A 12705-nucleotide genomic window follows, 5' to 3' on the forward strand; every position below is an offset into this window, starting at 1 on the left:
CCAAACGATCAGTGAAACATTTTATTCATAGCAGAAGCAAACTGGACCTGGGAGGCATAACAGCAGGTGGCGGGGTTTCTCACAACAGGAATTGGTATGGAACTACCTCAGTGAACTGTGTAACCCAGGGTAACCATATATAGAGAGAAAGATTTCACCAGTCCTGGGTCCAGCATTGGTTGAGTCAGCTGAGGGGTCCAGTTCCAGTGAGCTTGTACACCTGGGGCTTCAGTTTGTATCCTTTGATCATCCTTGCCCCTCCTTCGAGCTGGCACTCAAACTTATTAGGCCAATTAGGTGTAACCTTCAGGTGGTGGGCTTGGGGGTTGTTTGGGGAGTAACTTCTTCCCTGTAGACCTGGCCATTGTTTGATCTTTGTATCAGAAGGGAGAACTGTGCACCCTCCAGCATGCACCTCCCCACCCTGTTGCTGATGTCTGTGCTGATGGGCTTTTCACCTGTGGTTCCTTGCTGTGCAGGGTTCGTTGTTATGCAGAGTTCATCTTTAAACAGAACCTGCCCCACCATAATGTTTGAGACATTAACCTTTTCAGTCTCTCACAGTATTCTTCTCCAAATGACCGCTGAAGACCACCAGAGGTCTACACACAGGTGTAGAAGACTCTGGGATGATTGCTGTCGTGGTTTAACCCCAGCCAGCAACTAAGCACCATGCAGTCGCTCGCTCGCTCACTCCCCCCCATCCAGTGGGATGGGGGAGAAAATCAGGAAAAGAAGTAAAACTCCTGGGTTGAGATAAGAACGGTTTAATAGAACAGAAAAGAAGAAACTAATAATGATAATGATAACACTAATAAAATGACAAAAGTAGTAATAAAAGGATTGAAATGTACAAATGATGTGCAGGGCAATTGCTCACCACCCGCCGACCGACACCCAGCCAGTCCCCGAGCCGCGAATCCCTGCCCCCCACTTCCCAGTTCCTAAACTAAATTGGGACGTCACATGGTATGGAATACGCTGTTGGCCAGTTTGGGTCAGGTGCCCTGGCTGGGCATGAGAAGCTGAAAAATCCTTGACTATAGTCTAAACACTACTGAGCAACAACTGAAAACATCAGTGTTATCAACATTCTTCACATACTGAACTCAAAACACAGCACTATACCAGCTACTAGGAAGACAGTTAACTATATCCCAGCTGAAACCAGGACAATTGCTCAAGAGAACAATGTCATGCTTGCTCAACATAATGAATATGCAATAGTTAGGTGGAGCATAGGCATTAGATAGGTGTGGTGCTTTAATTGTAGTGTATAAGTATGAACTGAAAAACCTGAGTAGGTGTGGTTGATTTGTGGAAATCTTCCACCTTGCACCCTGTGCAGAATAAAGCAATGTCTCCTCTCTAAACATACTCTGTGTGTTTCAGGAGTTACTTTCTGATCAGGTAACAGTAATACTAGGAGACATGGATTGCAATTGCCTTTAATGTCAAAGTTTTTGAAATTGCTTTCGGAATGTATGCTCTAGTTCTCTATTAATTTTGTTTTGTTTTGTCCTCTGGCTCTTATTTTGTGTCACATGTGAGCCACTGGAGTTTAACTGAAACTCTTCATAATACTAAGTAAAATTCTAAGCTCCACACATGCCTGCATGGGATTTCTCTTAGTTTTGTTTGTTAGAAGTAACATATAGCAGCACTCTGATTAGCAGATTGCTGTGGTCTGTTCTCTTTCTAAACAGTTCTTACTCAGTGCAAGATCAAGCTCAAAACATCAATGATATAATCTGAGTATACATTTTGAGTAATAAATAATGGGGATACATGTTTTCTTTAAATATTTTAAAGGAAAAGAGTTTTGTGCCCCACCCAAGATCCTAGATACTAAAGTGGATGAGAGTTCTGAAGTCCCTATTTTAGAAGACAGGTCATCATCGCCAACAGATATTCAACAGCATTTATGGCAGGTTTCTACAGATATTGAAAACACTGAAAGGTATGTATAGAACTTCATTCCTAAATAAAACAAATTTTTGTCTAGGGTTTATTTTTATTTAGTCCTTTCCAATTAGGCAGCCAGTATTGCTACTATAAAAGGTGTTAGTAAATTAAATAGCCTGTTAATATTTCTGTTACATTTACCATATCTGAGAGCAGCTCCTAAAAGAAGAGCAGAGAGAAGTGACATCCTGAATTTGACTAATTACCGGAGGGTAATTGTCAAAAACAAAGGGTAGGAAATTATAGTGTTAGCAGGCCAGGTTCTCTAAAAGAGGCAGCTTTTGTCTCATCTTAAGTGGTTATTAATTTGTACCTGAAATCTGCTGGCCTGCCGTTCTGCATTCATAAATCAAAAGCACAGAATCTAGTTCATGTCAGTTGTTTTTGCCTGCCCATAGTTATGACCGTGGAAGCCTTAGGAGGGGAGGGGAACGTCATCCACAGATATGTCAAAGTGGACTTCTCTTACCCTCTTAAACTATGCAGTTGAAAGTCAAAACTGAGACCCTTTAGTAGGGAGTAATCCTGATGGCCAACGTTTCTTTGCAAAAAATACCTGTTTTGATGGCTTTGTATATTAAGTTGCTGCTGAGATTTTAATGGTTACCATGTTTATTTATATAAAATAAAGTTCTGTTTGACTAAGAGAGTAACTCAGAGAATAAAACTGAGCAATAAGGAAGTCATGCTGCTTCATTTCTAAGAACCATTTTATATGTAGATGACTGAGGCAAGAACATATTGTTTTTAAATCCTGAAAGCCTTAAGACATTACAAGCCCGCACACAAAATTGCTGGTCTGCCATCTATCTAAAACAGGAATCTTTTTGCAACTTATGGCCTCTCTCAAAACATATCTATATGTAACTTGCTTTGTTATAATATTTTCCATCTTCTGAGGGGGTGAGAGTGACAGCGCTGTTTCTAAAATTTTCACTTTATGCGCAGGGAGCTATGTGACATGGATTAGCTACATGTATTATAATTTCCTTATAAACAATGAAACACATTCATGGCACAAGCTACAAAATGCTGATAAGGGGTATTAAATTAACATTAGTACAGGCTTGTGAGACAAGGGGAGTCAAAAGAATCTCAGTAGACATAATAAAGGGGGGTGAAAGATGATGTTTAGTGCTTACATTGTTGAAATTAGCTGAGGTAGAGACAGTCCTTGATAAGAAGCAGGAGCAGGCCCCAAGAGCCAGCTAAGACTGGTCTTGCAGCTTGGGTGAATACCAAGAAATCACTGAGCCTGCGCAAGGAAAGAGGTTACTAGCGGTGACGGAGTCATCTATCTTCATCTCTGCGACCACCAGACGACCACCATAAAGAGGCACTGCGCAGGCGCAGTTGGGAGGAGACTATGGAAATGACCTCTCGGAGCTAATTTTAATATGAAGCGGGGATAGGTCATGCATATGTATAGGCGTATTGTGAATATGTAACACTTGACTGTATAAACTTGAGGCAAACTGCCGAGTTGGGCACGCACGACTTTGGTGGGACTACCCCCCGTGCTGCCCAGTGCTGAATGAACATACCTACTTTACAATCTCACTGATTGTGGAGTCTGTTTTCCACATGTCACTTGTGCTAATTTTAAGGCATATCGTGTATTTTGCCACTAGGATCACATTGTGCCCACCAACTCATTTAATACTCAAGGGCCAGAATAGATCATAAATTTGGACTGGATGCTACTAATTAAAGTCAGACTGGCTTAAAAGTGCTCCCTTATTAAATCTACTGCCCTTTATTTTGGTATGCATCTCCTGATACATGTATTTGAACCAAATGCTTGCCCAATAGATTTTTGTATTATTTAATTTGGTTTATTGCTCCATTATTTCAGCATATAAAGCTATACTGTGAGCCATTCCCCATTCAGTCTTCAACTGCTGTTCTATTGTATCTCTTTCAACTTTTGTTTCCACAGAGATATGAAAGAAATGAAAAACCTTTTAAGTAAACTCAGGAAGACTATGCCTTTACCACTGAAAAATCAAGGTAGGTTTTATATTTTCTTCATGTAAGGAAAATTAAGATAATTAAAGGGTTTACCTTCCATTAGATCTGAAAAATCTAGGGATTTTTGGTAGAAATTACAGAAAAAAACCCTAGGTGAAGTCCTGTCACGACCCAGACTGGACAGACCAGGGAGTCGTGTTTAATTCAAAATTCCCTCGGGCTAAATTAAGGTGAAACAACACCAATCGATCAGTTAAAGATTTTATTCAGGACAGAAGCAAACTGAACTGGGGAGGTGTGGTAGTAGGTGGCAGGGTTTCTCACAACAGGAATTGGCATAAGACTACTTCTGTAAACTGTGTAACCATATACATCAATTCAGGGAATAAGGAGATCCCTCCCGTTGAGTCATGAGGTTCAGAGCAGACCCCCTTGCTTTCCAGACTCCTCCTCAGAGAAGGGTCTAGGGGGCGGCTGGATCTACTCTTAGTCTCAGACTTGGTCAACGGTTTATATCTTGAAATCGATGAGGTGTAGGGATTGTGGAAAAGGAAAAGGAAAGAGAGAAGAAGACAGAGAGAGAAAAAGGAAGAGAGAAAGATTTCACCGGTCCTGGGTCCAGCGTTGGTTCAGTCAGCTGAGGGGTCCAGTCCCAGTGGGCTTGCGCACCCGGGGCTTCAGTTTGTATCCTTTGATCATCCTTGCCCCTCCTTCGGGCAGGCATCCGAACTCGTCAGGTTAATGAACAGCTTGTGAGCCTTTGGGCTTGGGGCTCGTTTGTGGAGTAACTTCTCCTTCCCTGCAGACATGGCCATTGTTTGATCTTTGTATCAGAACAGCTTATTAGAACAGGGAGCTGCGCACCCTCCAGCACCGCTCCCCCTCCTGTTGCTGATGTCTGAGCTGATGGGCTTTTCACCTTGGCTCCTTGCTGTGCAGGGTTTGTCTTTAAGTAGAACTTGCCCCACCACAATGTTTGAGACATTAACTCTTTCAGTCTCTCACAAGTCCCTTCCCTATTGATTCAGTGGAGCCAGAATTTAATATGAGAACTTTGTCCTCTTGAGTTTCACATAAGGTATTCTGGAAGTTTATGGATATGATATCTATAGATAAAAATAATAGACTTTTCCTGGTGACATGGAGGCAGCAGCACAACTAATTCCCTGTGTCAGGAGGCTTTCTTTTTAAAAGGTGATGAAGGTGTAAATTGCACAGACTATGATAGGGATCCTGCTGAGTGATGCGGTTTGCTTTACCCCTGCAAGGCTTGTAGATTCTGTGATATGACACTGACCATATGCAGAAGAGATACTTGCCTTGAGACTGCTTAACAGCTTGCTTTTCCCAGTAGACAGCTATGAGGCACCCTGTACAAATGCACAGGGGACAGGATCTCCACTCTATGCGTGTATTTAGCAACGGGCCTTCATTTTGTCGCCCAGCAGCCTTAAATACTCCACATCTACAGGGACTCTCTTCATGTGAACAACATTAAAAAGATAATTGTTTTCCTTTTTTGTTTCTTCTTGATAATGTGTATTTCTTAAATGCTGTGTAGTCTTTGCACACTGGCAGCTGATGAAGTATGCCTAATGTGTCCTAGATCTTGTCCCAAGTAACTAAGCAGTCTAACATTCATCATAATATGTTAAAAGATGAATATAGAATGGATGAATTCATTATACAAGTAAGAGTTTATGGCAGGATTGTTGCCGAAAAACTCGGAATAAAGAACTTATCAACACTAATTTAGTGTAGATAAGCAGACACTTCTTTATTGACGGCCGGGTGCGCGGGTGAGTCCTCTCACGAACCACGCACACCTGAACACCAAAATCATACACCTTATATTAAACTTATTCTTACATATTCATTAGATTTCCGAGAAATGCTATGCATATTCATTAGATTTCCGGGAAGTTATTAGCATATGTAAATGTCCTTTACGCAGGCACAGTGAAGGTCTCTGGTGGTCTTCAGAAGCCCTCTGGTGGTCTTCCATAGTCTTCCTCACTTTGTCCGATAGTTGACCTCTCTTATGTGATTCTGTGCAGTACGATTTTCGCCATCATGTATTAGATTTACATAAAAGTACATTCAATGTTAATTCTTAAATTTAACATTTCTAGTGATTGGCCCTCAGTCACACCACCTTATGAATATTCTTATACCAAAACATTCATTGGTTAATCTTACTTAATTTCACTAACTGGAATCTTGATCAAAGTGGAGTTTCTAAGCAACAGAACTAAGGTCCATAACGATCTCTCTTCGTTTCTCAAGACAAAACACTACAAAATAACAAATCGGTCCAAGTTTCTATGGTTAACTAATTTTAGACAATACTTATTTTCTTATGACTGTATACAGCACATTTTGTATGTTCCTAATTTTCGATGACTACATTTCAAGCTTCAAACCCCTATATTCTACAATCTTTACCTTTTGATCAAACCCAGCTTATATAAAATTTTAACTTATCAGAATATTTGTAACAGGATGGCTTGATAGAAAACTATTTGAAAGGAGAAAGGAAATTGCTTATGATACATGATACAGATGTGCCATTACAGACACTGGAAAAATGCTATAAAGTCTGTGCCTAGCCTAGAAGAAAGGAGCATGGTGGAAATAAGGAAAGAAAAGACAAATTTGGGGAGTATAAAGCATATACCAACTTGAATTCAGAACAGAGACGAAGGCATACAGAATTCTTCTCTGCTGTCTGGTGTCTACACTGCCCTTCAACACTGGCCAGAAAATCACTGATCACCTGTGCAGCAGGATGGGAAATGTGTCAGCTAGATTTTAAAAGCTCTGAGACATGCCCCAGGATCAGGGAATCATAAGTGGTGTTTTTGCTGCTCCCACAGACTACAACTGTGATCATAGTTTACAGATGACCTCTGAGAATTGATGCCTCAGGAATGGACAGTCATACTCATTATTCATACAGCACTTAATTTTTAAAAAATATTCCAAGACCTTTAATAAATTAAACCTTGATAACAGTATAAGTAAATAGAACAAACAACATTATAGGTAATTAATATAGAATAGAATAGAATAGAATAGAATAGAATAGAATAGAATATTTCAGTCGGAAGGGACCTAGAACAATCATCTAGTCCAACTGCCTGACCACTTCAGGGTTGACCAAAAGTTAAAGCATGTTATTAAAGGCATTGTCCAAACGCCTCTTGAACACTGACAGGCTTGGTGCATTGACCACCTCTCTAGGAAGCCTGTTCCAGTGGTCTGGACTGTAATTTTTACATTTATATGAATTAAAAGCATGGTTTAAGAGAATGATTATGAGATGACTGAATGCCATTGAATGAACTGATCTTTACAAGACCTGATGCTGCTTTCAGTTAAATGAGTATTTTGCTGTTGATTTCAGTGACAGCCAGAAAGGAGTTAAGATAGTAAGCCCACAAAAGCTTTACATAATGTTACTGACTGCTCACAGACCTGGGGTTTTTTTTATGGAATTCTTTTAAGTGACAGCAGGAAAGTTACTATGCTAAGAAATTCAGAACTCTTACCTATGTTCTTATAGTTAAGTATTTGTATTACAGTAGTGTCTAGAGCCTACAATCAAAACTAGATCCCTGATGTAACAAGAATAGGAACATAATGAGGCATAATTCTTAGCCTGAAACCATGCCTGAAGATGGCTCAAATTCAAAGTAAATATAAAGATTTTTTTGAGATAGTTCATTGACAGTGCATCAGTTAACATAAGTATAGGCAATAATATATAAATTCTGTATTAATTTAGGAGTTAATATACAAGGTAGAAAGCTAACCAGAAACAGGGAGAGCATATTGTGCTAACTTTCCCAGACAAGTGCTTTTAGTCTTGATGTGCCAAGATGTTCCAGTGTTGGAGTTTTAAATGGAAATTCTCACTGATGTGCACAAACAACCACTCAATAATATTTTTTTTCATCTTTAAATTAAGCCAGAATTTAACCTTAGGATCAACATTTTTTAACTTGCATGTCTTCAAGATCTCAAATTACTTATCTTTAGGTTTTATTTGGGACCCTAATATTATCCATCCATGCAGGAATATTTTGGCTTAGGTGTCCCAGTACTGAAGGTGTAATTTCCTTTAGGTTTCACCACTGAACTGGTATTCTTCTTGCCAAAATTTCTATTGCATTATCATGGAGATCCTGATAATTAGCATTTTAAGAATCTTATATACAAAAATCAGTTTGTTATTTGCTCTATGCCTAGAATAATGGGATCTACTACTTGATCTTGTAGGTGCTGTTAGAACACATAAATGATACAAAGTCTTTTGTGTGTGTGCATGTATACATGCTGTATTAAAATGTGGGTTTTTTTCCATCACAGATGATAGCAGCCTCCTAAACTTGACTCCTTGCCCATTAGTAAGAAGACGGAAGCGAAGATTCTTTGGACTGTGTTGTCTTGTCTCACGTTAGATTAGGTAAAGAAACACCAAGAAAATTATAACTTTGATTAAAACACTATCATTTGACATCAAAAGGATAAACATTACTACTTTTGATTATAAAGTATATTTTCTACACTAGCCTATTGCTTTTTCTCTTCTGCTCCATCCTCCTTTTCAAAATAAGGGTTTTAATAATCAAAAGTTATGGTGGTCAAGAACCAGCTGTGGAATAGATCTAGCATAACTAAGAATGTTTTTAAAACTTTTAAAGTATGTTTTGCATGCTCACTTTCAACCACTCAGAGAAAAGACACATGAATTATGGATAATAGATGATTTTTAATTTTTTTATTGTTTGAACTACAGCTAAAAGTTTCTGCATAGTACAGTACTCTTATTAGTATCATATTAAAATACTTGATCATATTCTAACAGTCTTTAAGCATAGAAAACTATTTAACAGCAAAAGTATTATAGTTCTAAAACATTTAAACACTATTGTAACAGAATTTGCACAAAATTTCCAGTTGCTTTTTGTGCTCTCATTCATATTTAGTCTTGCACTATATCTCAATTTAAAAGCTTCATAGAAAAAAATCTTAATTTATGATACACAAACGATATATGAAAATACTTACAACTTGTAAATACAGAAAAATCATAATATCTACATAATGTACAATGCATAGAAGTAACAGATTTCCTTTTAAGCTGATAGTATATCTACAAGCTTTTGGAAAAAATAAATAATTTATTTATTAAAAGAAGATGTATTAAAATAAACAATGTAAAACACAACCCATTTTGTTTCCAAAATAATTTATAGCATGATGTCTGCATATCACTAAGAATTAACTCTTATAGGGCGTGCCACAATTATCTCTGACTGTAATATATTAAATCTTTTACACTGTTAATAAATTTTTTTATTTAAATTAAATGTTGTCTTGTTTCTAGTTATATTGCCAGAATATATCTTTTTTTTTTTCTAATTTTGTTGTCAGAGTACTACAAAAAGTTTTGGTAATTTTTCCATTTCAAGATGTATGTTTGCAAAGACAGACAAAAAATTATGATGAATATATAAATGCTAAAATGACAGCTTGTCGTAGTTTAACCCCAGCCAGCAACTAAGCACCACGCAGCCACTCACTTACTCCCCCTGCCACCCACTGGGATGGGGGAGAAAATCGGGAAAAGAAGTAAAACTCCTGGGTTGAGATAAGAACGGTTTAATAGAACAGAAAAGAAGAAACTAATAATGATAATGATAACACTAATACAATGACAACAGTAATAATAAAAGGATTGGAATATACAAGTGATGCGCAGGGCAATTGCTCACCACCCGCCAACCGACACCCAGCTAGTCCCCAAGTGGCGATTCCCCCGCCCCCACTCCCCCCCAGTTTATATACTAGATGTGACGTCACATGGTATGGAATACCCCGTTGGCCACTTTGGGTCAGGTGCCCTGGCTGTGTCCTGTGCCAACTTCTTGTGCCCCTCCAGCTTTCTCGCTGGCTGGGCATGAGAAGCTGAAAAATCCTTGACTTGAGACTAAACGTTACTTGGCAACAACTGAAAACATCAGCGTTATCAACATTCTTCTCATACCTAACTCAAAACACAGCACTATACCAGCTACTAGGAAGACAGTTAACTCTATCCCAGCTGAAACCAGGACACAGCTAGTAGCAGCAATAGATATGAATAGGTCAGACTCTTTGTACTGATATTTCAGGATGATAGGCAAGTCACCACAACTAAACTTGTGCTAGACTGCAACGCTATTAAACCCATAACAATCTGTAACTGCCATATAGAGCAGGTCACCATACCCTTGTAGTCAGTAATACATGAGGAAGGTGACTATGCGCCCTTCTGCAACTCCATGACCCAACAAGAACCACATTCCTTCTTACTGCGTAAGGGTTTAGTGGTGAGTAAGGAGGTATTGTTTTCTTGTCACAGGAAACACCCATACAGATATATTCTCCATGTTTTTTTGGTAGGATATTAGTACACTCACAAAAGCAGTCTGTTAGGGATAGCTATTCACTGAACTATATCTGGCACCTACAAAGTTTGATCTGACTGATTTTTGTACCATTTTTTTTTTTCTCCTGGAATGCTGTTTGCTGAAAAAGGAAGGAAACACCCACATTGTCAGAAATATTAGTGTACTGTCTATAGCAAGGCCCAAAAGTTGAGATCTAATTTAATCCCAAGAGAGGAAGGCAGGAATTTTTCTTTCTGAACAGTGATGCAGTCAAAGCCACACCATTCCAGTTTTAGGAAGTCATGTAACTGAGCTTCCAGCATTTCTCTGGAAGGATATTTTTCTTTTCACTCCAATACAGCAGTGTTTCAGTTTTTTCCAGGTTGGAGTGATCTGTTCACCTTTCAGTCTCCCAGACAAAAAATATATTTTTGAATAATCAGGCCCCCGAATAAATACTTTAAATGCAATGAGGACAAATACATCTAAAATGCCCTCATGGAAATTGTGTTTCCATAAGCAAAATTAATTCCATCCAAGGAATGCATGACTAAATACTAAAAGAGCATATAGCTGCAAGCACAGTAATATTCTTTAAATAGCGCAGGAAAATGTAACTGCAATGTGTTATAAGATTTCAAGTCACAAATCTTCTTCAAAGTACACAGCATTTAACATGGGGAGATCACTATACGCTCACAAAATAGTGTGTACTTGTGAGCATGAATGCATTTCTAAGAAGAATGGAATCAAAGTCCACAGCAGGATGTTTTTTCAAAATTACTTCTTTGACATTTTCCCCACATCCCTCATAAACAATGTCCTTGTTAATCAGATCCTAATTTTCCATAATAAGTTGTTAAAGAACGTCTAAAAGATGGCAGCACTGACATGTTTTCATTGCATAGCGGGGACCAAACAGGAACACAGTATTCCAGGTGTGGCCTGACAAGCGCTGAGTAGAATGGAATAATGACTTCTTTATCTCTGCTGGTGATGCCCTTGTTGATGCAGTCCAGCATCCTGTTGGCTTTCTTTGCCGCAGCAGCACACTGTTCACTCATATTGAGCTGCTTGTCCACCAGGACCCCCAGGTCCCTTTCCACAGAGCTGCTCCCCAGCCGGGTAGATCCCAGCCTGTGCTGCACTCCTGGGTTATGTTTTCCCAGGTGCAAGACCTTACACTTGTCCTTGTTGAACTTCATAAGGTTCTTGTTAGCCCACTCTTCCAACCTATCCAGGTCTTCCTGCAGGGTGGCTCTCCCTTCTGAAGTGTCCACTTCCCCACTCAGTTTGGTATAATTGGCAAACTTCTTCAGGGTGCACTTGATCCCATCATCCAGATCACTTATGTAGATATTAAACAGCGTTGGGTCCAATATCGATCCCTGGGGGACCCCACTTGTGACAGGTTGCCAGTTTCCAAAGGAGCTATTTACCACCACCCTCTGGGTGCGGCCTGTCAGCCAGTTCCCCACCCACTGCACGGACCGCTTGTCTAGACTGTAACGCATCAGTTTCTCTAGGAGGAGGCTGTGGGAAACCATATCGAAAGCCTTGGAGAAATCCAGGTAGACAATGTCCACTGCTCACCCCACATCAACCAAGCAGGTTACTTTGTTGTAGAAGGTGATCAGGTTTGTCAAGCACAATTTGCCCTTGGTGAATCCGTGCTGCCTTTTCCCAATCACGTGCTTCATTTGACTTGTGATAGCTCCCAGGAGGATTCATTTATTCCATAACTTTCCCAGGGACTGAAGTAAGACTGATGGGCCTATAATTTCCTGGATCCTCCTTTAAGCCCTTCTTGTAGATGGGGGTGACATTATCCTTCTTCCAGTCTTCTGGGATGTCCCCTGATCTCCACGACTTCTCAAAGATTATGGAGAGTGGCCTTGCAATGACATTGGCCAGATCTCTTAACATCCTTGGGTAGATATTGTCAAGGCCCATCAATTTTTAGGGGTCAAGCTCCTGTAATAGTTCACATACCAACTCTTCCTTCACTGACAGTGGGTCTGTGTTTGCATCAATCTGGATTTTTGTTCCCAAGGTCTGGGGCCCAACAGTGCTGGTAAAGACAGAGGTGAAGAAAGTGTCAAGAACCTCTGCCTTTTCAGCATTGTTGGTGACTAATTCACCTCTCCTGTTTAACAGCAGGCCAATATTTTCCTTCTGTTTCTGCTTGTTGTTTACATACCTGAAGAACCCTTTCTTGTAGTTTTTGACATCTCTGGCCAATTTCAATTCAAGCTGACCTTTTGCGTTTCTAACTGCATCTCTGCATGCCCTGGCAATGCCCCTGTAGTTCTCAATGGGTATTTGTCTGCTT

General features: G+C 39.6%; 1 protein-coding gene across 1 annotated transcript in view; it reads left to right on the top strand.

Moving 5' to 3' along the window:
* Nucleotides 1-9521, top strand: part of LOC138681748 (regulator of G-protein signaling 7-binding protein-like) — a 105760-nt gene extending 96239 nt beyond the window's left edge. The window contains exons 4-6 of the mRNA XM_069775487.1: nt 1813-1960; nt 3905-3975; nt 8308-9521. Coding sequence (XP_069631588.1) covers nt 1813-1960; nt 3905-3975; nt 8308-8399 — 311 coding nt within the window. The 3' untranslated portion in view covers nt 8400-9521. The remainder of the gene's footprint in view (nt 1-1812; nt 1961-3904; nt 3976-8307) is intronic.
* The last annotated feature ends 3184 nt before the right edge of the window (nt 9522-12705 follow it).

Source organism: Haliaeetus albicilla, chromosome W (assembly GCF_947461875.1).
Source record: "Haliaeetus albicilla chromosome W, bHalAlb1.1, whole genome shotgun sequence".
Classification (NCBI taxonomy): Eukaryota; Metazoa; Chordata; class Aves; order Accipitriformes; family Accipitridae; genus Haliaeetus; species Haliaeetus albicilla.